The following is a 24,387-nucleotide window of genomic DNA, read 5'->3' as shown; positions in this document are numbered from 1 at the left end:
CTTGAGTATGAGTGAGTAACTGTGCACCTTTGACAAAATATATACAGTGCCTTGCGAAAGTATTCGGCCCCCTTGAACTTTGCGACCTTTTGCCACATTTCAGGCTTCAAACATAAAGATATAAAACTGTATTTTTTTGTGAAGAATCAACAACAAGTGGGACACAATCATGAAGTGGAACGACATTTATTGGATATTTCAAACTTTTTTAACAAATCAAAAACTGAAAAATTGGGCGTGCAAAATTATTCAGCCCCTTTACTTTCAGTGCAGCAAACTCTCTCCAGAAGTTCAGTGAGGATCTCTGAATGTTGACCTAAATGACTAATGATGATAAATACAATCCACCTGTGTGTAATCAAGTCTCCGTATGAATGCACCTGCACTGTGATAGTCTCAGAGGTCCGTTAAAAGCGCAGAGAGCATCATGAAGAACAAGGAACACACCAGGCAGGTCCGAGATACTGTTGTGAAGAAGTTTAAAGCCGGATTTGGATACAAAAAGATTTCCCAAGCTTTAAACATCCCAAGGAGCACTGTGCAAAAGATAATATTGAAATGGAAGGAGTATCAGACCACTGCAAATCTACCAAGACCTGGCCTTCCCTCTAAACTTTCAGCTCATACAAGGAGAAGACTGATCAGAGATGCAGCCAAGAGGCCCATGATCACTCTGGATGAACTGCAGAGATCTACAGCTGAGGTGGGAGACTCTGTCCATAGGACAACAATCAGTTGTATATTGCACACATCTGGCCTTTATGGAAGAGTGGCAAGAAGAAAGCCATTTCTTAAAGATATCCATAAAAAGTGTTGTTTAAAGTTTGCCACAAGCCACCTGGGAGACACACCAAACATGTGGAAGAAGGTGCTCTGGTCAGATGAAACCAAAATGGAACTTTTTGGCAACAATGCAAAACGTTATGTTTGGCGTAAAAGCAACACAGCTCATCACCCTGAACACACCATCCCCACTGTCAAACATGGTGGTGGCAGCATCATGGTTTGGGCCTGCTTTTCTTCAGCAGGGACAGGGAAGATGGTTAAAATTGATGGGAAAATGGATGGAGCCAAATACAGGACAATTCTGGAAGAAAGCCTGATGGAGTCTGCAAAAGACCTGAGACTGGGACGGAGATTTGTCTTCCAACAAGACAATGATCCAAAACATAAAGCAAAATCTACAATGGAATGGTTCAAAAATAAACATATCCAGGTGTTAGAATGGCCAAGTCAAAGTCCAGACCTGAATCCAATCGAGAATCTGTGGAAAGAACTGAAAACTGCTGTTCACAAATGCTCTCCATCCAACCTCACTGAGCTCGAGCTGTTTTGCAAGGGGGAATGGGAAAAAAATTCAGTCTCTCGATGTGCAAAACTGATAGAGACATACCCCAAGCGACTTACAGCTGTAATCGCAGCAAAAGGTGGCGCTACAAAGTATTAACTTAAGGGGGCTGAATAATTTTGCACGCCCAATTTTTCAGTTTTTGATTTGTTAAAAAAGTTTGAAATATCCAATAAATGTCGTTCCACTTCATGATTGTGTCCCACTTGTTGTTGATTCTTCACAAAAAAATACAATTTTATATCTTTATGTTTGAAGCCTGAAATGTGGCAAAAGGTCGCAAAGTTCAAGGGGGCCGAATACTTTCGCAAGGCACTGTACTTCATACACTGTTATATGATCTACTAGGTCTACTTCACTGTTGTGCTGGTCGACTACATATTTCTGAGCTCAATGGTTTCTCATGCTTTTGATTTCTCCTCACTTGTACAATATGGCTTAGATGTCTTCTTCCACTAGTCTCTTCATGAATCTACAGTAGCTTGGCCCCAGTTATCCTCTGGATGTACTAAACCTAAAGAATACAATGGCTGCTCATAGCCTTTAAATATCTTAAAGCCAGCACAGAAAAAGTGCCCATGCCACCCACTCTCTGCATGCCATTCAATCCTGGGTACACAGGAAGTTAGTGTGCCAAACAGGCAGAGAACCGTTCTAATGAGAATCATGGGAATAGTTTATAAGTCTTGCCCTGAGGAAGGTGAGGTCTCAAACTGAATGTCCCAAAGTTCAAGACCATTTCAACATACACTTTAGGTATGTTCCTCTTATGTACATAATGTGTCATTTCTGGAGTCAAGTGTTTGCTTGCTACAGAGGCAGACTAGGCCCAGCACACTCCAAACCAAGGAAACCAAGCAGTCACCTTCAATACAAAGTTCACACTTATCTTCAAATGGGCAGCTCAGGGACCCTTGCCACTCCCTTGAGTCTGCACCCTTATCAAGAAGCACAGAATGCTATAGCAAACAAAGCAGAGTGTCATGAGCAGTCCACACGTCTTGATTCTTAGATCTACAGTGCATTCCGAAAGTATTCAGACGCCTTGAAATTTTCCACATTTCTAAAAATGTTAATCAACACACGCCTCCGGAGTGGCGCAGCGGTCTAGGACATGGCATCATGGTGCTTGAGGTGTCACTACAGACCCGGGTTTGATCTCGGGCTGTGTCACAGCTGGCCGTGACCTTGAAGCGGTGAACAATTGGCCCAGCGCTGTCTGGGTTAGGGGAGGGTTTGGCCGGCTGGGATTTCCTTGTCCGATCGCGACGGGCCGGGCACCTGTGAGCTGACTTCGGTCGCCAGCTGGACAGTGTTTCCTCTGACACATTGGTGCAACTGTCTTCTGGGTTTAAGCGAGCAGTGTGTCAAAAAGCAGTGCAGTTCGGCAGGAAGCATGGCTCTTGATCTTCGCCTCTCCTGAGTCTTTAGGGGAGTTGTAGCGATGGGAAAAGACTCACGACCAATTGGATATAACAAATAGGGGTAAAAGTACCAAAACAAAGTATAGCTACATATATATATATATATATATATATATATATATAGTATATACACAATACCCCATAATGACAGGTTTTTAGACATTTTTGCTCATTTATTAAAAAAAAAATTTTTTTACTGTATTTACATAAGTATTCAGACCCTTTGCTATGAGATTAAAAATTTAACTCAGGTGCATCCTGTTTCCATTGATCATCCTTGAGATGTTTGTACAACTTGATTGGAGTCCCCCTGTGATAAATTCAATTGATTGGAGATGAGTTGGAAAGGCACACACCTGTCTATATAAGGACCCACAGTGCGTGTCAGAGCAAAAACCAAGCCATGACGTTGAAGGAATTTTCCGAAGAGTGCCGAGACAGGATTGTGTTGAGACACAGATCTGGGGAAGGGTACCAAAAATGTTTCTGCAGCATTGAAGATCCCCAAGAACACAGTGGCTGCCATCATTCTTAAATGGAAGAAGTTTGGAACCACCAAGACTCTTCCTAGAGCTGGCCGCCCGCTCCCAACTGAGCAATCGGAGAAGGGCCTTGGTAAGGGAGGTGACCAAGAACCCGATGGTCACTGACAGAGCTCCAGCGTTCCTCTGTTGAGATGGGAGAAACTTCTAGAAGGACAACCATCTCTGCAGCGCTCCACCAATCAGGCTTTAAAAAAAATGTTTTACCTTTATTTAACTAGGCAAGTCAGTTAAGAACAAATTCTTACTTTCAATGACGGCCTAGGAACAGTGGGTTAACTGCCTTGTTCAGTGGAAGAACGACAGATTTTACCTTGTCAGCTTGGGGACTCGCTCTTGCAACCTTTCGGTTACTAGTCCAACGCTCCAACCACGAGGCTACCTGCCGCTTTTATGGTACAGTGGTCAGACGGAACCCACTTCTCAGTAAAAGGTACATGACAGTCCGCTTGGAGTTTGCCAAAATGCACCTAAAAGTCTCTCAGACCATGAGAAATAAGATTCACTGGTTTGATGAAACCAAGATTGAACTCATTGGCCTGAGTGCCAAGCGTCACGTCTGGAGGAAACCTGGCACCATCCCTACGGTGAAGCATGGTGGTGGCAGCATCATACTTTTTCTGCTGATTTTCAGAGGCAGGGACCGGGATACTAGTCAGGATCGAGGGAAAGATGAACGGAGCAAAGTACAGAGAGATCCTTGATGAAAATCTGCTCCAGAGCGCTCAGGACCTGAGACTGGGGCGAAGGTTCACCTTCCAACAGGACAATGACCCTAAGCACACAGCCAAGACAACGCAGGAGTGGCTTCGGGAGAAGTCTTGGAATGTCCTTGAGTGTTCCGGACTTGAGCTCATCGAACATCTCTGGAAAGACCTAAAAATAGCTGTGAAGCGATGCTCTACATACAACCCGACAGAGCTTGAGAGGATCTGCAGAGAAGAATGGGAGAAACTCCCCAATTACAGGTGTGCCAAGCTTGTAGCGTCATACCCAAGAAGACTCAAGGCTGTAATCGCTGCCAAGGTGCTTCAGCAAAGTACTGAGTAAAGAGTCTGAACACGTATGTACAGTTGAAGTAGGAAGTTGACGTGCACTTAAAACTCGTTTTTCAACCACTCCACAAATTTCGTGTTAACAAACTATAGTTTTGGCAAGTCGGTTAGGACATCTACTTTGTGCATGACACAAGTAATTTTTCAAACAATTGCTTACAGACAGATTATTTTATTTATAATTCACTGTATCACAAATCCAGCGAGTCATGAGTTTATATACACTAAGTTGACTGTGCCTTTAAACAGCTTGGAGAATTCCAGAAAATTATGTCATGGCTTTAGAAGCTTCTGATAGGCTAATTGACATATTTTGAGTCAATTGGAGGTGTACCTGTGGATGTATTTCAAGGCCTACCTTCAAACTCAGTGCCTCTTTGCTTGACATCATGGGAAAATCAAAAGAAATCAGCTAAGACCTCAGAAAAACAATTTGTAGACCTCCACAAGTCTGGTTCATCCTTGGGAGCATTTTCCAAACGCCTGAAGGTAACACGTTCATCTGTACAAACAGTAGTACGCAAGTATAAACACCATGGGACCACGCAGCCATCATACCCCTCAAGAAGGAGACGTGTTCTGTCTCCTAGAGATGAACGTACTTTGGTGCGAAAAGTACAAATCAATCCCAGAACAACAGCAAAGGACCTTGTGACCATGCTGGAGGAAACAGGTACAAAATATCTATATCCACAGTAAAACGAGTCCTATATCAACATAACCTGAAAGGCCGCTCAGCAAGGAAGAAGCCACTGCTCCAAAACCGCCATAAAAAAGCCAGACTACGGTTTGCAACTGCACATGGGGACAAAGATCATACTTTTTGGAGAAATGTCCTCTGGTCTGATAAAACAAAAGTAGAACTGTTTGGCCATAATGACCATCGTTATGTTTGGAGGAGAAAGGGGGAGGCTTGCAAGCCAAAGAACACCATCCCAACCGTGAAGCACGGGGGTGGCAGCATCATGTTGTGGGGGTGCTTTGCTGCAGGGGGGACTGGTGCACTTCACAAAGTAGATGGCATCATGAGGAAAGAAAATGTATATATTGAAGCAACATCTCAAGACATCAGTCAGGAAGTTATATCTTGGTCGCAAATGGGTCTTCCAAATGGACAATGACCCCAAGCATACTTCCAAAGTTGTGGCAAAATGGCTTAAGGACAACAAAGTCAAGGTATTGAAGTGGCCATTACAAAGCCCTGACCTCAATCCTATAGACAATCTGTGTACAGAACTGAAAAAGCGTGTGCGCGCAAGGAGGCCTGCAAACCTGACTCAGTTGCACCAGCTCTGTCAGGTGGAATGGGCCAAAATTCACCCAATGTATTGTGGGAAGCTTGTGGAAGGCTACCCGAAATGTTTGGCCCAAGTTAAACAATTTAAAGGCAATGCTACCAAATACTAATTGAGTGTATGTAAACTTCTGACCCACTGGGAATGCGATGAAAGAAACAAAAGCTGAAATAAATAATTATCTCTACTATTATTCTGACATTTCACATTCTTAAAATAAAGTGGTGATCCTAACTGACAGGGAATTTTTACTAGGATTAAATGTCAGGAATTGTGAAACTGAGTTTAAATGTATTTGGCTAAGGTGTATGTAAACTTCCGACTTCAACTGTAAGTGAAGTAATTCAGTTTTTTTTATATATACATTTGCAAAAATGTAGTAATTTTTTTTTGTCATTATGGGGTATTGTGTGTAGATAGATGAGGGGAAAAAAACAATTTAATCAATTTTAGAATAAGGCTGTGATGTAACAAAAGTGGAAAAAGTAAAGGGGTCTGAATACTTTCGAAATGCTTTATGACCCGCTGTCTGGTCAGTTTCAGGTTATAGCGTTAAATAACCCCATGAGTAGGTTGCTAAGGTAACGGGTAAAAATATCAGCAAAACTAAAAATGTTTTGTACAATGTGTGGCTGTGTTGGATTCAGACAGTATAGGCTACTATAGGTATGACAACTGCGGCAGAACGTTACCTGTCCATCCTGTATTATTATTTTTAACTTTCATTGTAAATATTAATATTGAATTTTATATATGAACTAAATAGGTCAAAAATATACTTACATTTGATCTAAACCATCCACACATAATTATATCAGTAGACGAGGTTGAACAGGTTAGTGTAGTTTCACAGTTCACTGTTAGTTGTACTTGTTCATGATCCCCAACACTCTTGCATATGAGAACTTGTTCTCAACTAGCCTACCTGGTTAAATAAAGGTGAAATTATGTGAGTATGAAATTCCTCTCTTTCTGAGCATATGAGTCCGTTTAACCCTCCCCTTCCTGTGACTATATGGCCGTGTCTGCGTGAGAGACTAGAGATACTGTATCTCAACAGAGCAGACAACTGTTGCAAAGATAATGTCAAACTGACACACACAGAAAGAGCGTTTTCCGCATTGATAATGTTGTGTGCCTTGTAATCCTATGCATTTTACAAAGTGGGTTTTCCCCAACTAAAACCGCATTTTTAATGGTCTATATATACTCCTTAACTCCCGTGTATGATATATGGAATAAGACATTCAATAACTCAATCCATATTGTGTTTTCTATTTGCATTTATACTGTAATTAAACATGTATCAAGTTATCCCAAAAATCCTTTAATTCTGTGGATGATAATAATAATAGTAATGGAACAAGTATTACGCATCGAGGCCTATTTGCACTTCATTTTAGACATTTTTATAGACAAAAACAGTGTCTAGGATAGACAAAGTTAAATTGGGATTTACCTAGATAATCTATTGACTAAAGGGGCGTGACGGAGACTGCGCAATCGTCATCTGGAAAGTTCTCTCATGAGGAGAGTTGGCTAAAGTTTTGCTCCGCGAGAAAAAAGTATAATATCGGATGCTGGTTCTCTCAACTGGGATGTGTACACCACGGTTGAGTATAGTCGGATAGGGGTTCTCTCAACGGGGATGTCAACGCCACCTTTGAGTATGAGCTATATACATTTGATGGTAAGTTTCTTTCTTCACGCGACACTTGTGTCAGTCGGTGGGATCAAATTGACTGGGAACATTGTTCACACACTGCACGTAGCGATGCCATTCACAAGCCAATGAAACTATCGATGTTGGCCTAATTTTGATCCAAATATATTCTAAGATAAAAAAAAAAATAATCTTCAGAATCGATGCGCCATGTGGTCGGGCAGAAAGAATGTCGCGTAAACATGCCAAGGGAAAGGCATCATAAAGGTGTGACATTTTTGTGTGGCGCCGGTTGAAGCCGGTGTAGCCTACTGCTTGACTAAAGGGCCTATCATAGTACCAAACGTGTACACATATACACAGCAGTGTTTAATTCTCAGCGCAGCTCAAGCAATTTCTCCAACTGTCAACACATTCAAATGAATAGAGGACGCGTTGGTTGGGAGTTTTGGTCTCAGAGCCGCATACTTAGTCCGGTGTCCCATTGTGAAACATCGAGTAAATCATCGTCGCTGAGATGCGATAGTTGTGACATAGGTACGCGGCTCTGTGACCACCATACACGGGGAACACACAGCCAGAATCCACAACTCCCAACCAACAGGTATCCAGGTGGCATACATTTCCGCTATTCATTTAAGTGTCTTGACAGTTCACACAGAGATTTTTTTATATAAGAAATGTCTTGCTGCATTTTGTAAATGCAGATCTAAAATTCTTATTGTAATTTCTGCTTGGCATCAGACACATTATGTGCTTCAGTTGCACTTCTCCACTTGGACGAGGATACATAAACAGGCATTCTATTAGCAGACAGCTAATAGCTAGAATGTTAATTTCTGTCCATTAAGGTTATTTTAGAGAATTTGGCAGTGTGTTCAACTGGCCTCAACCGCATATCGCGTGTAACCATGCCAGCCTAGGACCTGCACACTTTTCTCAGGTAAAATGCCATATTAACTTCAAGCAAAACATTAGGAAATGTAGCTGGCTACACACTTTCTATGATAAACATTATAAATATGATGACCATGCATAGTGTTAGCAAAAGTAGCTTTATTTCATTGCAAGCAATATAAAACACATGAAATGGTTTAAAAGTTTTTTTTTATTTTTATGATCTGCATTTTGAAAATGTAGATTTCTGAACACCTCCTGGCATTAGACAAGTATAAATGCTGACGATCCAATATTCTAGAACACTGTTGTACATACTCATACATGTTTTTTAATCTGATATGCCCTTAAAGTTGTGCAGTTTGTGTACCTCATGCTTAAAATGTTATATATTACAATGAGGTGGCTGCTCCATACGGTAGTCTATGCCTATATTTTATTTCCCAGGTGTGCACCTGTTGAAAAATGGCAACAACATATCCTTTAATTTCAACTCTAATCAAATGGTATCTTTTTACAGGGAACAAGGTCGTAGAATATCTACTATGGGGGAAACATGTCATCTTGTGTTCTGTGTAAAATAACTAACCATTATGATCTACTTGTGAAAAGTGATGACTCTGATTACCTACTAAAGTAGCACACCACTCTGTGGCCACAGCTACAGCTATCATCAAGTCACGGAAATCCCAGACTTCCCATCGGCCTAGGGAGACTAGTTATCAAGCATCTCAGAGCAGGAGTGGTGAAGTCCCTCTATCCATGTGATCTTATTCATTAAGACCTTAAAAGGCAAAACTGTTTCTAGATTAGCACCCCCACTCTGAGAAGTTTGATGTTCAGTGCATTTGAAAAGTATTCAGACCCCTTGACTTTTTCCACATTTTGTTACGCTACAGCCTTTTTCTAAAATTGATCAAATTGTTATTTTCCCTTCATCAACCTACATACAATACCCCATAATGACAAAGCAAAAAATGATATTTAGACATTTTTGCTAATTGATTACACATTTTTTTATAGAAATATCACATTTACATAAGTATTCAGACCCTTTATTCAGTACTTTGTTGGGGCACCTTTGGTAGCGATTACAGCCTTAAGTCTTCTTGGGTATGGCGCTACAAGCTTGGCACACCAGGGGAGTTTTTTTCCCATTCTTCTCTGAAGATCCTCTCAAGCCCTGTCAGGTTGGATGGGGAGCGTGGCTGCACAGCTATTTTCAGGTCTCTTCAGAGATGTTAGATCGGGTTCAAGTCCGGGCTCTGGCTGGGGCACTCAAGGACTTTGAGAGACTTGTCCCGAAGCCACTCCTTCGTTGTCTTGGCTGTGTGGTTAGGGTCGTTGTCTTGGCTGTGTGCTTAGGGTCGTTGTCTTGGCTGTGTGCTTAGGGTCGTTGTCTTGGCTGTGTGCTTAGGGTCGTTGTCTTGGCTGTGTGCTTAGGGTCGTTGTCTTGGCTGTGTGCTTAGGGTCGTTGTCTTGGCTGTGTGCTTAGGGTCGTTGTCTTGGCTGTGTGCTTCGGGTAGTTGTCCGCTCTGGAGCAGGTTGTGATCAAAATTCTCTCTTCACTTTTCTCTGTTCATCTTTTACCCTTTTTCTCATCAATCTACACACTACCCCATAATGAAAAAGTGAAAACAGGTTTTTAGATATGTTTGCCAAATGTATTAAAAATAAGACAAATATCTTATTTACATAAATATTGAGACATTTTGATATGGGACTTGAAATTGAGCTCAGGTGAATCCTGTTTCCATTGGTCATCCTTGAGATGTTTCTACAACTTAATTTGAGTCAACCAGGGCGACAGTTCACTTTCCAACAAGACAACGACCCTAACCACACAGCCAAGACAACGCAGGAGTGGTTTCGGGACAAGTCTCTGAATGTCCTTGAGTAGTCCAGCAAGAGCCCGGATTTGAACCCGATGGAACATCTCTGGAGAGACCTGAAAATAGCTGTGCAGCGGCGCTCCCCAATCAACCTGACGGAGCTTGAGAGGATCTGCAGAAAAGAATGCGAGAAATTCCCCAAATACAGGTGTGCCAAGCTTGTAGCGTCATACCCAAGAAGACTTGACTGTAATTGCTGCCAAAGGTGCCCCAACAAAGTACTGAATAAAGGGTCTGGATACTTATTTAAATGTGATATTTCCAGGGTTTAATTTAGCTAAAACTTCTACAAACCTGTTGTTGCTATGTCATTATGGGGTATTGTGTAGATTGAGAGGGGGGGGGGGGACAAATTAATACATTTTAGAATCAGGCTGTAATGTGGAAAAAGGTAAGGGATCTGAATACTTTGCGAATGCACTGTATACAGCCTCTGGGCTACAACTCAAGCAAATGTGTTTAAAGTTCAAGATGTTTGCATCGGTTGTTATATTGTGCTGTAGGAGGTTGTATATCTCTGACACTACCACATGTGTTATTATCACAAATGTGGGTCAAGTTAAGCTTTCATGGCAGGAGAATGTTTCCAATATATGACATTGTTTGTCACTGATCCTATTTACTCATTTATGAAGGATTTAAATCAGTTGAGGTTGTACTCAAGAATACTTGTTTATTAGCCTCAGTGCCTTCTCAAAAGTAGGCCTGTATAGTTTTTGTATTTTATTAGCGGCTAAAGCAGAAGCTACTGCAAAATGAAAAAAAAATAGCTGTATTTCGTTTGAATGCATTCAGTTGTGCAACTGAGTAGGTATCCCCTTTCCTCTTCCTCGGATTAAACCAGATCGAACGTTCGAAAATACACAACATGAATGTAGAAGTGGGCCTGCATCACAAGGAAAGACCTACATTTAAAATAAATAAACCTTATGCCTTAAAGCCCCAGTGGAGTCAAAACGTGATTTTCTGTGTTTTATATACGCTGATTATACCAAACATGAGTTACACCTTCTTAATACTGAGTTGCCCCCCCCCCCCCCCCCCCCCCCCAATTTGCCATCAGAACAGCCTCAATTCACAGGGACATGGGTGGTGAACCATTCTTGATACACACGGGTCACTGTTGAGTGTGAACCCCAGCAGCGTTGCAGTTCTTTACATACTCAAACCGGTGCGCCTGGTACCTACTACACTGTTCAAAGGCACTTACATATTTTGTCTTGCCCATTCACCCTCTGAATGGCACACATACACAATCCATGTCTCAAGCCTTATAAATCCTCCTTCAACCTGTGTCCTCCCCTTCATCTACACTGGTTTTAAGTGGATTCAAAAAGTGACATCAATAAGGGATCATAGCTTTCACAAGGATTCACCTGGTCAGTCTGTCATGGAAAGGGTAACATCTAATTATGGTCTCCTGGAAACACTGACCAACCCTGTCAATAATTCCTCCCTGGTTTATTCATTCGTTTTCATTCGTTTTCAAACAACAAAATATTCAAGGTGCTGCCCACTATATTCCAACTATAGAATTAGAATAATCATTATATTCTGTGATTCCAACAGTTCACCAATTATATGGGCTTAGATTTTTTTGCCCATATCATGCTGCGTGGCACAGTGTGGATGTTTCTAATAAAAGTGCAGAAATGGTTTAAAATGATGAATGATCTTTGTTTGGAGTTGGATTGAACAGTATAGATGGAGAAAGCCCCATTTGAAATCACTTATAATTTGTGTTGCCACCCTATGGTCATGAACTTCTCATAAAGCATATTTAGAACTTTTATTATCCAAAAACATAAAATATCGTCAAATACCATCATACCGTCAAATATTGTGAAATGATATTTTGTCCATATTTCCCAGCTGTACTATATGAGGTTGGAATAATATTGTGAAAATTATGATAATGCCCTTTTAGTTTAAGAGCTGTTTGAATAGACTGCCTGAAATTTCAGCCTGTTTTGGTGGGATGGAGTTTTGGCCTTCCATGGTGCCATCACCAGGCGGTAAATTGAGTTAATAAACCAATAAAAAAGACTGTTCCAAACCTCTCTGCCAATAACAGCTCATTTTCTTCTCTTACATTGGAATCCTTTGTTCTACTGCTACAATTGTTTTGTCTAAGCAGGTCCTGATATCCTCATCTCACAGCACCAATGTTCTGTAAACACCAGAGAGAATCCCACAACATCAGAAAGTCAATGTTTCACACGATACAATAATCATCTGTGTCCTCTGTTCTTCCGTCTGACGAGTCTAGCGACCCTCATCTTTGCACAAAGACACTGGCAGAATCATCAAATCAAAGTTTAATGGTCACATGCACATATTTAGCAGATGTTATTGCTGGTGTAGGAACACAAGCATTTCACTAACTCCAGTGCAGTAGTATCTAACAATTCACAACAATACACAAATCTAAAAGTAAAAGAATGGAAATGATAAATATTAGATCGAGCAATGTCAGTGGCATTGACTAAAATACAGTAGAATAGAATACAGTATATACGTATGAGATGGGTAAAGCAATATGTAAACATTATTAAAGTGACTAGTGTTCCATTATTAAAGTGGCAGTGAATCCAAGTCTATGTATATAGGGCAGTCGCAGTGTTGCATAACCGGGTGGAAGCCGGCTAGTGATGGCTATTTAACAGTCTGATAGCCTTGAGATAGAAGCTGTTTTTCAGTATCTCGGTTCCAGCTTTCATGCACCTGTACTGACCTCGCCTTCTGGATGATAGCGGGGTGAACAGGCCGTGGCAGACCGCACCACCCTCTGGAGACCACTGCGGTTGCGGGCGGTGATACAGCCTGACAGGATGCTATTATCTACAGAAAGAATACATGCTGACATTCATATACAGTTGAAGTCGGAAGTTTACATACACTTTAGCCAAATACATTTAACTTATGGGCCGGGCCGTCCCACCTGGCCAACATCCGGTGAAATTGCAGTGCGCAAAATTCAAACTACAGAATTATAAATATTTAACCTTCATAAAATCACAAGTGTAATACAACAAAATAAAGCTTTTAACTTCTTGTTAATCCAGTCGCTGTATCAGATTTCAAAAAGGCTTTACGGCGAAAGCACACCATGCGATTATCTGAAGACAGCGCCCCGCATACAAAAGCATGAAAAACATATTTCAACCAGGCAGGTGCACCACAAGTCAGAAATAGCGATTATAATAAATGCCTTTGATGATCTTCTTCTGTTGGCACTCCAAAAGGTCACAGATACATCACAAATGGTCCTTTTGTTCGATAATGTCCTTCTTTATATCCATAAAAACTAATTTTAGCTGGCGCGCTTCCGTCAATAATCCACCCAGTTTTGCTCCATCAAAATGCGTACAAAATTAATCCCAAACGTTACTAATAAACTTTTCCAAACAAGTCAAACAACGTTTATAATCAAACCTTAGGTACCCTAATACGTAAATAAACAACATTTAAGACTCGTTATTGTCTTCTTCCACTCCCTTGGAAACACTACAGACAAAATGAGAGCCGCCTAGAAAAACTACAATTTCTGGCTCATTTTTCCAAAAACCAGCATGAAACTCTAAAGACTGACATCTAGTGGAAGCCCTAGAAACTGCAATCTGGGAGAATTTAGTCTTATAATAAAGGTGACAGCCATTGAAAACAGTGGTAGGCTGAATTGTTTTTTTGGGGGGGTGGTTTGTCCTCTGGGTTTCGCCTGTCATATCAGTTCTGTTATACTCATAGATATAATTTTAACAGTTTTAGAAACTTTAGAGTGTTTTCTATCCAAATCTACCATTATCTGCATATCTTAGCTTCTGGGTCTGAGTAACAGGCAGTTTACTTTGGGCACGCTTTTCATCCGGACGTGAAAATACTGCCCCCTACCCAAGAGGTTAAACTCAGTTTTTCACAATTCCTTACATTTAATCCTGGTAATTCCCTGTTTTAGGTCAGTTAGGATCACCACTTTATTTAAGAATGTGAATTGTCAGAATAATAGTAGAGAGAGTTATGTATTTCAGCTTTTATTTCTTTCATCACATTCCCAGTGGTTCAAAAGTATACATACACTCAATTGTCCATTTGGAAGACCCATTTGCAACCAAGCTTTAACTTCCTGACTGATGTCTTGAGATGTTGCTTCAATATATCCACATCATTTTCTTTCCTCATGATGCCATCTATTTTGTGAAGTGCACCAGTCCCTCCTGCAGCAAAGCACCCCCACAGCATTATGCTGCCATCCCCGTGCTTCATGGTTGGGATGGTGTTCTTCGGCTTGCAAGCCTCCCCCTTTTTCCTCCGAACATAACGATGGTCATTATGGCCAAACAGTTCTATTTTTGATTCATCAGACCCAAGGACATTTCTTCAAAAAGTATGATCTTTGTCCCCATGTGCAGTTGCAAACTATAACTCGTTTTACTATGGCTATAGATACTTTTGTACCTGTTTCCTACAGCATCTTCACAAGGTCCTTTGCTGTTGTTCTGGGATTGATTTGCACTTTTTGCACCACAGCACGTTCATCTCTAGGACACAGAACGCGTCTCCTTCCTGAGCGGTATGATGGCTGTGTGGTCCCATGGTGTTAAATTCTTACATACTATTGTTTGTACAGATGAACGTGGTACCTTCAGGCATTTGGAAATTGCTCCCAAGGAAGAACTAGATTTGTGGAGGTCTAAAATGTTTTTTTCTGAGGTCTTGGCTGATTTCTTTTGATTTTCCCATGATGTCAAGCAAAGAGGCACTGAGTTTGAAGTTAGGCATTGAAATACTACCACAGGTACACCTTCAATTGACTCAAATGATGTCAATTAGCCTATCAGAAGCTTCTTAAGCCATGGCATAATTTTCTGGAATTTTCCAAGCTGTGTATGTAAACTTCTGACCCACTGGAATTGTGATTAAGTGAAATAATCTGTCTGTAAACAATTGTTGGAAAAATTAATTGTCATGCACAAAGTATATGTCATAATCAACTTGCCAAAACTATAGTTTGTTAACAAAATGTATGGTTTGGTTGAAAAACAAGTTTTAATGACTCCAACCTAAGTGTATGTAAACTTCCGACTTCAACTGTATATGGCTACTATAACACGACTAAGGGCTGTTCTTACGTACGATGCAAAGCTGAGTGCCTGGATATAGCCCGTAGCTGTGGTATAATGGCCATACATCACAAACCATTGAGGTACCTTATTGCTGTTATAAACTGGTTTCCAACATAATTAGAGAAGTATTTACATGTTTTGTCATACCCATGGTATACGGTCTGATATACCACGGCTGTCAGCCAATCAGGATTCAGGGTTCGAATCATCCAGTTTATTATTCTGTCTAGCTGTCACGTAGCGTCTTGTCTGGAATGTGCTTGGGTTTTAATTTGTTCAGCAGGTTTGTAGGAAGGCCATATTTGGACATACTCCACTGTAATGTACAGGTGAATACAGGTTGCTAAATTGGGTGTGCCCATGTATCTTGTGACTCAGCGGCAGTTCCAAAGGGATTAGTGGGGAAATTGCAAACACCGTCCTTATTTGTCTTTAGCTGATAAATACAGTACACACACAGGCCTAGTTCAACCATATGAAGACCTAGGCTGTAGAACATTTCTACCTCATATTTACACTGGCAACATTATTTTTCAGTGATCTTATTAATTCAGCATGTGTCTGCTTGGAGATTAATTTAAACCCATTGGAACAGTTTCAAAATCATGTTTGTGTAACTACAGAAATGACTAATCATTAGGCTTGCTTCACTTATAGTTGAAGTGACAGGGATAAGAAAGACAGGGTTTAACATATCTTCCATGTTCACTGTGTAAGAGGCTGCGTTTAGAGGCATCCCAATTCTGATCTTTTCCCAATTAATAGGAAGAGATCAGGATTGGGGTGCTTTTAAATGCAGCCTAAAATAACTACATTCTCAATGACTGGCAACTTGCTGATGTCTCATTTTCTACACATCACATTAAATGGCATATTCGTAATCAACCATGTCTAACTATTTAAGTGAGAGAGATTTATGAGCCGTCTCCAATATGGCCGTTGATGGAAATTCCCATCTATTGCTTCCCCTCTTCCACACCAGCTGAACTTTGTATTTGTTTTGCTAGAGAGTCAGTGGTGTGATCAGGAATGCAATTATATTGGTCCTGTTATTAAACCTAAGTCTTGCAAACTATGATGTCATTTGAACAAGGAGCTCTGTATGTACAAAAGCTAAGAAATTGCTTTGCTAACAAGGTTTGGATGATCTCCAAAATATTCTGGGATTGTGATTTTTGCCCTTCCCTGGTTACTCATTAATATGGAACCTAGAGGTATTCCCGGTTTTATTGTAAAGTCAATAATGTCATTGTACTGTGTAGACCTACACTGTTTCCTGTGCATATGACAAAAAAAAGTTAGATTTGATAATGCCATATTGTGAGACAATAAATAACTAGCTCTACAATGCAGATTTGCTAACCCACTTTGATTACACTTTGCTTAGATGCTATGGGTGTCTACAGGAAACAAGGGGACAACTGGATGACAGTGTGTTTTTAATACAAGCTGTTCATCTTTATCTAAGGTTGTCCTCATCTGGGCCCTCAACCCCATGGCGGCAGCTCAATCTGGCCTTGAGTTGACACAGACAGGAGGCAGCGTCAGGAACAGGAAACAGCGGGACATCTCATGCAGGGAAAACCTGGAGTACCCACATGACAACATCTGCTGTTTGAATTGCCCAGCTGGTGAGACAAATGAAGATTTGAGATCCACAGTGTATGCATCCGAAATGGTACCCTATGCTATTCCTTATATAGTGCACTACCTGTGACCAGAGCCCTATGGGCCTTGGTCTAAAGTAGTGTACTATATAGGGAATAGGGTGCTATTTGGGACTTAGCTAGTCACAAGCTGAAATCCATAATAGGAACTACTGAAGCAAGTTTGACCTTGTAATGACTCCGGTTATATGGCTACAGTAATGAATATTCAGTTGACCTTCAAGTGTCTGCTTTATGTACAGGTAGACAACTGTTGTTTCTCTATGGCCTCAGGTAAATATGTCAAAGCGTACTGCACGGGTGCCTTGGAGAAAGGAACATGTGAGGACTGTGACCTCGACACATACACAGAGCATGATAACGGACTGCCACAGTGCTTAAAGTGCACTAAGTGTCGCTCAGGTAAATTCTATTTGACGATGGCGTTATGCCATTTAAAATGAATGACAAAACAGAGCCGACATCAGGAGTTCTACTCTGTGATGCTTTATGAATGCAGGCCATGCTCTTTGCGTCAACATGCCAAACTCAGTGTTCCTGTCACAGATCAGGTAACCACAAAGACATGCACCATCACTCAGAACACAGAGTGCCAGTGTAAACCAGGGTATTTCTGTGCCCCTGACCAAGCCTGCGAGGTGTGCAAAAAGTGCTCAAGGTAGGTCCATATAATATTTGAGCTTACTCACTGATACTTGACAAACTAACTTCCATTTGATTATCATTAAACATTACAAAATGAAGAATGTTCACCTTACACATTCCATATCTTTTTATTTTCAAAATGTATTTTTGTTGAAACCCTCCTCTTCTCCCAGATGTAAAGACAATGAGGTGAGGGTGAAGAACTGCACCACTACGTCCAACACGGTCTGTGAGACCAGACTGCCCACATCCAGCACCATCTCAGGTAAAACTCCAGGCCCAGGTACAGCATACATCACCTTGCTACATGCTCTGTTGTGTCGTTATTTTTGTAAATATTATTAATGTTGAATGTATTTGATAATTGACTTTCTGAATATAAAGGGACAATCTGGGATTCAAACAGAAAACTGCTAACTTGGGAAACAGCAGAGGGATGTGGTTGTGACAATTTTCTCTCTATGGAAACAGTAGTTGTGATTGTGGTGGCAGTACTGGGTATCACTGCTGCACTTGCCAGTGTCTATTGGATGAGGCGAAAGCTCTTTAAAAGGACAGGTAAGGTCATTTTATATAAAATAAATACCTTTGCTTTCAATAGTGAAGGCTCAGGCTGTGTTCCAAATAGCACCCTATTCCATATATAGTGTACTACTTTTGGCCAGAGCCCTATATGCCCTGGTCAAAAGTAGTGCACTATAAAGAGAATGGGGTGCCATCCAGAGGACACATAGCCTCAAAGCTTTGAAGCTCACTGCGTCTTAAGGCTGTCAACAGAACAGTCAATATTGTACCTGGATGTGAAGTGCCGTGTCTGAGTCACATTTCCTCTGTTCCAGACACCCAGAATAATCCCAGTGCGACGCTAAAAGTTGTGGTGGTGCGTCAGTCAGTCTCATTCAAATGTTATTTTCACATTCACAGTGTCACTCAATCAGCACTGCATATCGAATTTGATTAATTCTGATAAAATTACTGAGAGATGAGCTGATAAAATTACACACACTTTGTGAGAACATGGCAACATTTTGTGAGAACATAATTTTTCATATTTTGCAGGATGATCAAAATAACAGGTCAATTGAGGAGAGGCAGAACAACCAGAATGCTGTGCTGGATGACACACAGCTCTATCCCTTGCTGGAGCAGACCCAGGCGGTGGGTGCCAAAGCCTCAGAGGATGAGGACAATGGACTGGGCGACAGTCTCCCCAACACCACCAACTCTTCCCAGTCCAGTCTGTCTGCACTACCCTCAGCCCCCCTCCCCAGATCCTCCCCGCTTCCCAGCCCTTCGGCCAAGAGGCAGCCTGGCTCTTCGGCTGGGGTGAGAGCAGCTGCTCTGGTCATGCTCAGGCTAACTTACCTTCCCCTGTCTTCCCCCAAGCTCTTTTCTAACTCCATCCTTATAGTTAATTTAGTACTCATCCTATTCTGGATCTGGTCTTACTTTCTATTCTCTGCTCCATTAACTTACTGTTTGTTGAAAGCCACAGTTGTCTGATGTATGATAGCATTAGTACACACACTTAATAATTAATCTTACGGTCAAATGGACGCTTAGCCACCATGTCCCATTTTGGAGTAGTGCTACTCCCTTTCCACCATCTTGACGAAGACTTACTAGGTCGGTCACCAGTCTTTTCTAGTGTGCATTTTTAGACATGTTTTTGAAGATTTGCTGAACTATTGCTAATGGCCAAGCCCAAGCACAAACAGTGCCTTCAGAAAGTATTCAGACCCCTTGACTTATTCCACATTTTGTTGTGGATTAAATCAATTTTTTACTCTCACCCATCTACACACAATACCCCATAATGACAAAGTGAAAACATGTTTTTAGAAATGTTTGCTAATTTATTAAAAATGAAATACAGACATGTCTAATTGACATGAGACACCCCTGAGTCCGACTACAGCTGTAAGTCTCTAAGATATTTCCACACCTGGATTTTGCAATATTTGCACATTATTATTTTCACAATACTTCAAGCTGAGTTAGGAAGGACACCTGTATCTTTGTAGTGACTGGGTGTCTTGATACACCATCCAAAGTGTAATGAATAACTCCACCATCCTCAAAGGGATATTCAGTGTTTGCTTTTTTGCTTTTCTTTTTTTACCTAACTAGCAATAGGTGCCCTTTGCGAAGCATTGGAAAACCTCCCTGTTCTTTGTGGTTGAATCTGTGTTTGAAATGCACTGCTCGACAGAGGGACCTTACCTCTATACCACACACATACAGATAATTGTAAGGTAGTCATTCAAAAATCATGTTAAACACTTTGATTGCACATGGAGTAAGTCCATGCAACTTATTATGTGAGTTGAGCACATTTTTATTTCTGAACTTATTTAGGCTTGCAAAGAGGTTGAATGCTTATTGACTCAAGACATTTTAGATTTTCTTTTTTAAATTAATTTGCACAAAACATGTTTTGAAACACCCTATAATGTGGAACTATTTTGTTTTGGCCAGTGACAAAAAAACTAAGTTTAATCCATTTTCAATTCAGGCTGTAACACAACCAAATGTAGAAAAAGTCAAGGGGTGTCAATACTTTCTGAAGGCATTGTAAATGTGATTTATAGATGCACATGCAGGGTCAAGGAAGGGAAGCCCAGAGCTGTTGTAGAGGTCCTTCACCTACACCTCCTGCATGACCCTCCAAGAGTTAACTTCAGAGCTAGTGCACAGGCCTAATTAAGGAGCCAGACTTCTGTTTTAGGATTCATAACTGACCATGTTGTTTCTTTTATCTGTATTTCTTTTAGGAAAATGTCCTCATAAAACTGGTTCCTTTGAATGGTGAGAGTATACCCTCTATATTTTATGGTTTTAGACTAGTTAATAACATAAAATAATATGTATCCTAAGTTGATAATACACTATTGAATGGTGGGCTTTGATGTCATGGTCTTGACATGCCTTTTTGTTTTCAGGTGATGAGTCCTTGAAGAAAAGTTTTGAACTTTTTGAAGAGCTGGATGTTCACTACCATAACAGATTCTTCAGGCACATCGGACTCTCTGACAATGCTATAAAAAGCTCTACGCACCTTCATCCTGAAGATCGAGTCTATGAACTGTTGAAAGTATGGTTGGAGAAGGTGGGCATGGACGCTGACATGAATGACCTAATCAAAGCGTTACTTTATTTTGGCCAAAGGTTATCAGCAGAAAATATTATTTCAAAAGCCATTGAAAATGGTTATTATGAATATGCAGAAAATGAAGAGTGAATGTATGCCTGTGACAGGCATATTGGCTTGCTGTTGAGTAATTTCCTCTGTACAGTTTCACACAGTGAACTGTTAGGCTATGCACTGGCTAGTGACTAGAGCTGGTGGTGGATGTTTAGAGTTGAGTATCACAACTTCAGTACCCCTAACGGCACACATTTCTGTTTTAGCCCTGGACAAGCACACCTGATTCAACTTGTCAATTAATCATCAAGCTCTCAATGAGTTGAATCAGGTGAGTTTGTAATGGACTACAGCAAAAAGTTGTGCTTTTGGAGTTACTGGAGGACTGTTGCTGGGAAACACTGCTGTAGGGGAACGGGATAATATACACCGGATGTTGTCTACGCTGACATCATCGTGCCATTATGGAATGCACTGATCAAGGCATGGACAGGCCTGACTGTATTTTAACCCTATTACTTTTGACCAGGGCTCTGTTCAAAAGCAATGCACTATATAGGAAATAGGGTGGCATTTGGAAAGTACTCCCAGTGGTGTCTCTTGAAGAGTTGGCAATGAATGTAATACACCTATTTACACATGATCAAAAAATACAGGTAATTATGAGATTTAAAAATATATTTTGGTATTGTAGAGCAATTTATTGGTTGTTGTGGTTGTTTATTTGTATTGATGATGAACCTTGATACTTTTATCTCAATTTGACTTCATCAGGAAATGAAATGCTGTCACTGTCCACGATATTGCTACAAAGTTCTGTCTTAACACTGATGATAATGCCAAAGTTCCAGTTGCTCCTTAAGCAAAAAATGTATGTCGAGTTTTGTTTTTATTTTATTTTTTACAGATTTTGATTTATTTGAAGGATGTTTCAGTGTAACCAAGTGTTTAAAATGGCATTGACCATTTGGTATTTGTAAATGGGCAATGTTGATCAGGTCTTGAGTTCAGAGCAGCTGGTTTCCACTAGGTGGCGCTATCTATGGAAATAATCTAGTCTTCTGCTGTCTAATGATGAGCTGCTATTCCCAGCCTGTAGTACTGTACACTGTATTTAGTGATGTAGTATTTAGCATGGCCTTTTTAATGTTGATGGAATGAGTGAGGTTAGTCTCTCATGATTGCAAAAGACAATATTCTCTCTACATTGTTAGCTATGTTCTTGTCTTCACAGAGTGCCCCTCAAGACCGTTTCACTAACATTCAAGTATTTTCTTCATATTTCCTCTGTTACCGTTTACAGAATATTTCCTTGAGTTGAATCCAAAATGCAGTTGCCTTGCCAGTGTCAATTTTAATGTAACATTTCACACGTGATGTATGTCAATATTTATTATTGTATGTCGCTGTTCTTTACAACTAAATATTATTATTTTTGATAAAATTGATGGTAATGCGTCAGTTTTGAAATAAATATTCTATTACAATTTAAATGTTATGCCCTTTTCTAAATATGTCTAAATGTTCTTTGATGTCATAATTGTGTGTTATTCCAAAAAGGTCATTCTGAATCAATAAATTGTCAGATTAATAATAGATTTATTTTGTATAGGTAGCTCTTTCAATTACATGTTGAATCTCAAAGTTGCTTTTAAAAAGAAAAACAAAATAACTATTTCACAAAACAAATGTAGGAGGATCTGGTAGTTCTTGGGTGATGGTCATCCACAGCTTTAGTACCTTTCTCAACTTCTTATCTTCTGTCTTGAGAGGAGGGAGCATAGATGGTACAGCCAGGCAGGGAGGTAGAGACATCTGACAGACAGGCCCCGGAGCTCTTCATCGGGCACCTTGTCATTTTCGATAGTCACAGCTCCTCTGTAGATCAGCACCCACCTGGGTGATGCTTCGGCAGCTGTAAAAAGTACTGGTAAGACCACCACACCTCAACAATAGAAGCAAGCCTGGACTCAGCACCTGTACTTGGTGTGAGGATGGCAAACAACACTTAATTTGACTTAAACCACTGCACCGCCAGGCAGCTCATCCAGCTGACTGGCATTACATTGTGCAATGCCAGAAGATTGGTGAGCTTCAGGAACCACCAACGCAGAGGCAAGACCATCCCGGAGAGAAAACAGAAATAGGCAGAGTGATGTGTCTTCGAACAGTGATGTTTATTCTCAGAATAATGTATTTTCTCAGAGCAGTTGTGTCTTCTCAGAACATGTGATAGTCCAGCAGGTGGCAGTGGCACACAGTTCCCTACAGGGAATGATTCTACCCATGTGTCTGTAGCAACAGGGAATGACCCTGCCCATGTGTCTGTAGCTACAAGGAATGACCCTACCCATGTGTCTAGTGACAGAGAATGACCTTACCCGGGAGTCTAGCTACAGGGAATGACCCTACCCGGGTCTATGTAGCTACAGGGAATGATTCTACCCATGTGTCTGTAGCAACAGGGAATGAAACTACCCATGTGTCTGTAGCTACAGGGAATGACCCTACCTGTGTGTCTGTAGCTACAGGGAATATTCCTACCCATGTGTCTGTAGCTACAGGGAATGACCCTACCTGTGTGTCTGTAGCTACAGGGAATATTCCTACCCATGTGTCAGCAGCAACAGGAGAGCACATCCTCCTCACAGAGCAAAACCAAAGCTGTGGAACTGGGGCAAGTCAGCCAAGCCACAGCTCTAGACCCTCCATTACACATGGAGACTACTTCCTGTGTTTGCGGATGGTTGTTTAAAATGTTTTCCAATTAGTCTGTTTTTGATGTTGGGAGAAGGGGTGGGTTTTCTTCAGATTCTTGGATACTTGTAATCTGCTTTTGTTATTTGGAATCCCCAGCTTGCCTCATCTTTCCAACAAAATAATACAAGTGACTGTTCTTCTTCTGCACTTTTAAAGGTGTCATTCTACTCACGTATGTTAGTAATGAGCGGTAATAATTTGAGACTATTAGGTTTGGTAATTTCTTCATGAGTTGCATTTTCCACCTGTTGGTCTCTACCTTTATATTTATGTGAATTACCATTTTCATCTGTATTTTCTGGTAAGAAACTCATTGGTTTATCATTGTCTTCGACAGTTTTTCCATCTTTACTATCTCCACATGGCTTAGCCAGTAATGTATTTGTTGCGGAGTCAGTAAAAGCATTTCCAGGAGCTTGGAGATAAGAAGAATCTGTAACATTATCTTCATTATGAACAAGAATTCTATCTGAATATCTCTTTAAACCTGTACAATGAATCAATCCCCACACAAGGAGGCAGCTAAGATGAGTCTACACTGAGTGTACAAAATATTAAGAACACCTTCCTAATATTGAGTTGCATATTCTTGATATGGATCATTCTTGATAAACACGGGAAACTGTTGAGCGTGAAAAACCCAGAGTTGCAGATCTTGACACAAAACGGTGTGCCTGGCACCAACTACCATACCCCGTTCAAAGGCACTTAAATATTTTGTCTTGCCTTTTCACCCTCTGAATGGCACACACAATCCATGTCTCAAAGCTTGGAAATCCTCCTTTAACCTCTCCTCCCCTTCATCTACACTGATTGAAGTGGATTTAATAACAAGTTGCATCAATAAGTGAGCATAGCTTTCACCTAGATTTACCTGGACAATCTATGTAAAGGAAAGAAAGGTGTTCATAATGTTTTGTATACTTAATGT

General features: G+C 40.7%; 1 protein-coding gene across 6 annotated transcripts; it reads left to right on the top strand.

Moving 5' to 3' along the window:
• Positions 1-7,136: 7,136 nt before the first annotated feature.
• Positions 7,137-22,189, top strand: LOC110536280 (tumor necrosis factor receptor superfamily member 10B). 6 transcript variants are annotated; one of them, XM_021621989.2, is made up of 10 exons: positions 7,137-7,354; positions 16,708-16,870; positions 17,180-17,308; positions 17,453-17,564; positions 17,725-17,816; positions 18,026-18,109; positions 18,391-18,431; positions 18,611-18,877; positions 20,326-20,359; positions 20,494-22,189. In XM_021621989.2, the coding sequence occupies exons 1-10, from the start codon at positions 7,313-7,315 to the stop codon at positions 20,790-20,792; spliced, it is 1,263 nt and encodes a 420-aa protein (XP_021477664.2). In that variant the 5' UTR covers positions 7,137-7,312; the 3' UTR covers positions 20,793-22,189. The 6 variants fall into 6 exon arrangements, with proteins under 6 accessions (XP_021477664.2, XP_021477666.2, XP_021477663.2 ...); XM_021621991.2 differs by having other exon boundaries at positions 18,023-18,109; positions 18,611-18,709; XM_021621988.2 differs by having other exon boundaries at positions 18,023-18,109.
• The last annotated feature ends 2,198 nt before the right edge of the window (positions 22,190-24,387 follow it).

The sequence above is a fragment of the Oncorhynchus mykiss genome, chromosome 11 (assembly GCF_013265735.2).
Source record: "Oncorhynchus mykiss isolate Arlee chromosome 11, USDA_OmykA_1.1, whole genome shotgun sequence".
Lineage (NCBI taxonomy): Eukaryota > Metazoa > Chordata > Actinopteri > Salmoniformes > Salmonidae > Oncorhynchus > Oncorhynchus mykiss.
The sequence above is the reverse complement of the archived record's forward strand: the minus strand, read 5'-3'. Positions and strand labels throughout refer to the sequence as shown.

Coding starts and splice junctions, on each gene's coding strand:
- LOC110536280 (XM_021621985.2), top strand. CDS start 7,313: ATGTCAACGCCACCTTTGAGTATGAGCTATATACATTTGATG. Junction 17,835..18,022: donor AGGTAAAACTCCAGGCCCAG/GTACAGCATACA, acceptor CTATGGAAACAG/TAGTTGTGATTGTGGTGGCA. Junction 18,432..18,610: donor CGACGCTAAAAGTTGTGGTG/GTGCGTCAGTCA, acceptor CATATTTTGCAG/GATGATCAAAATAACAGGTC.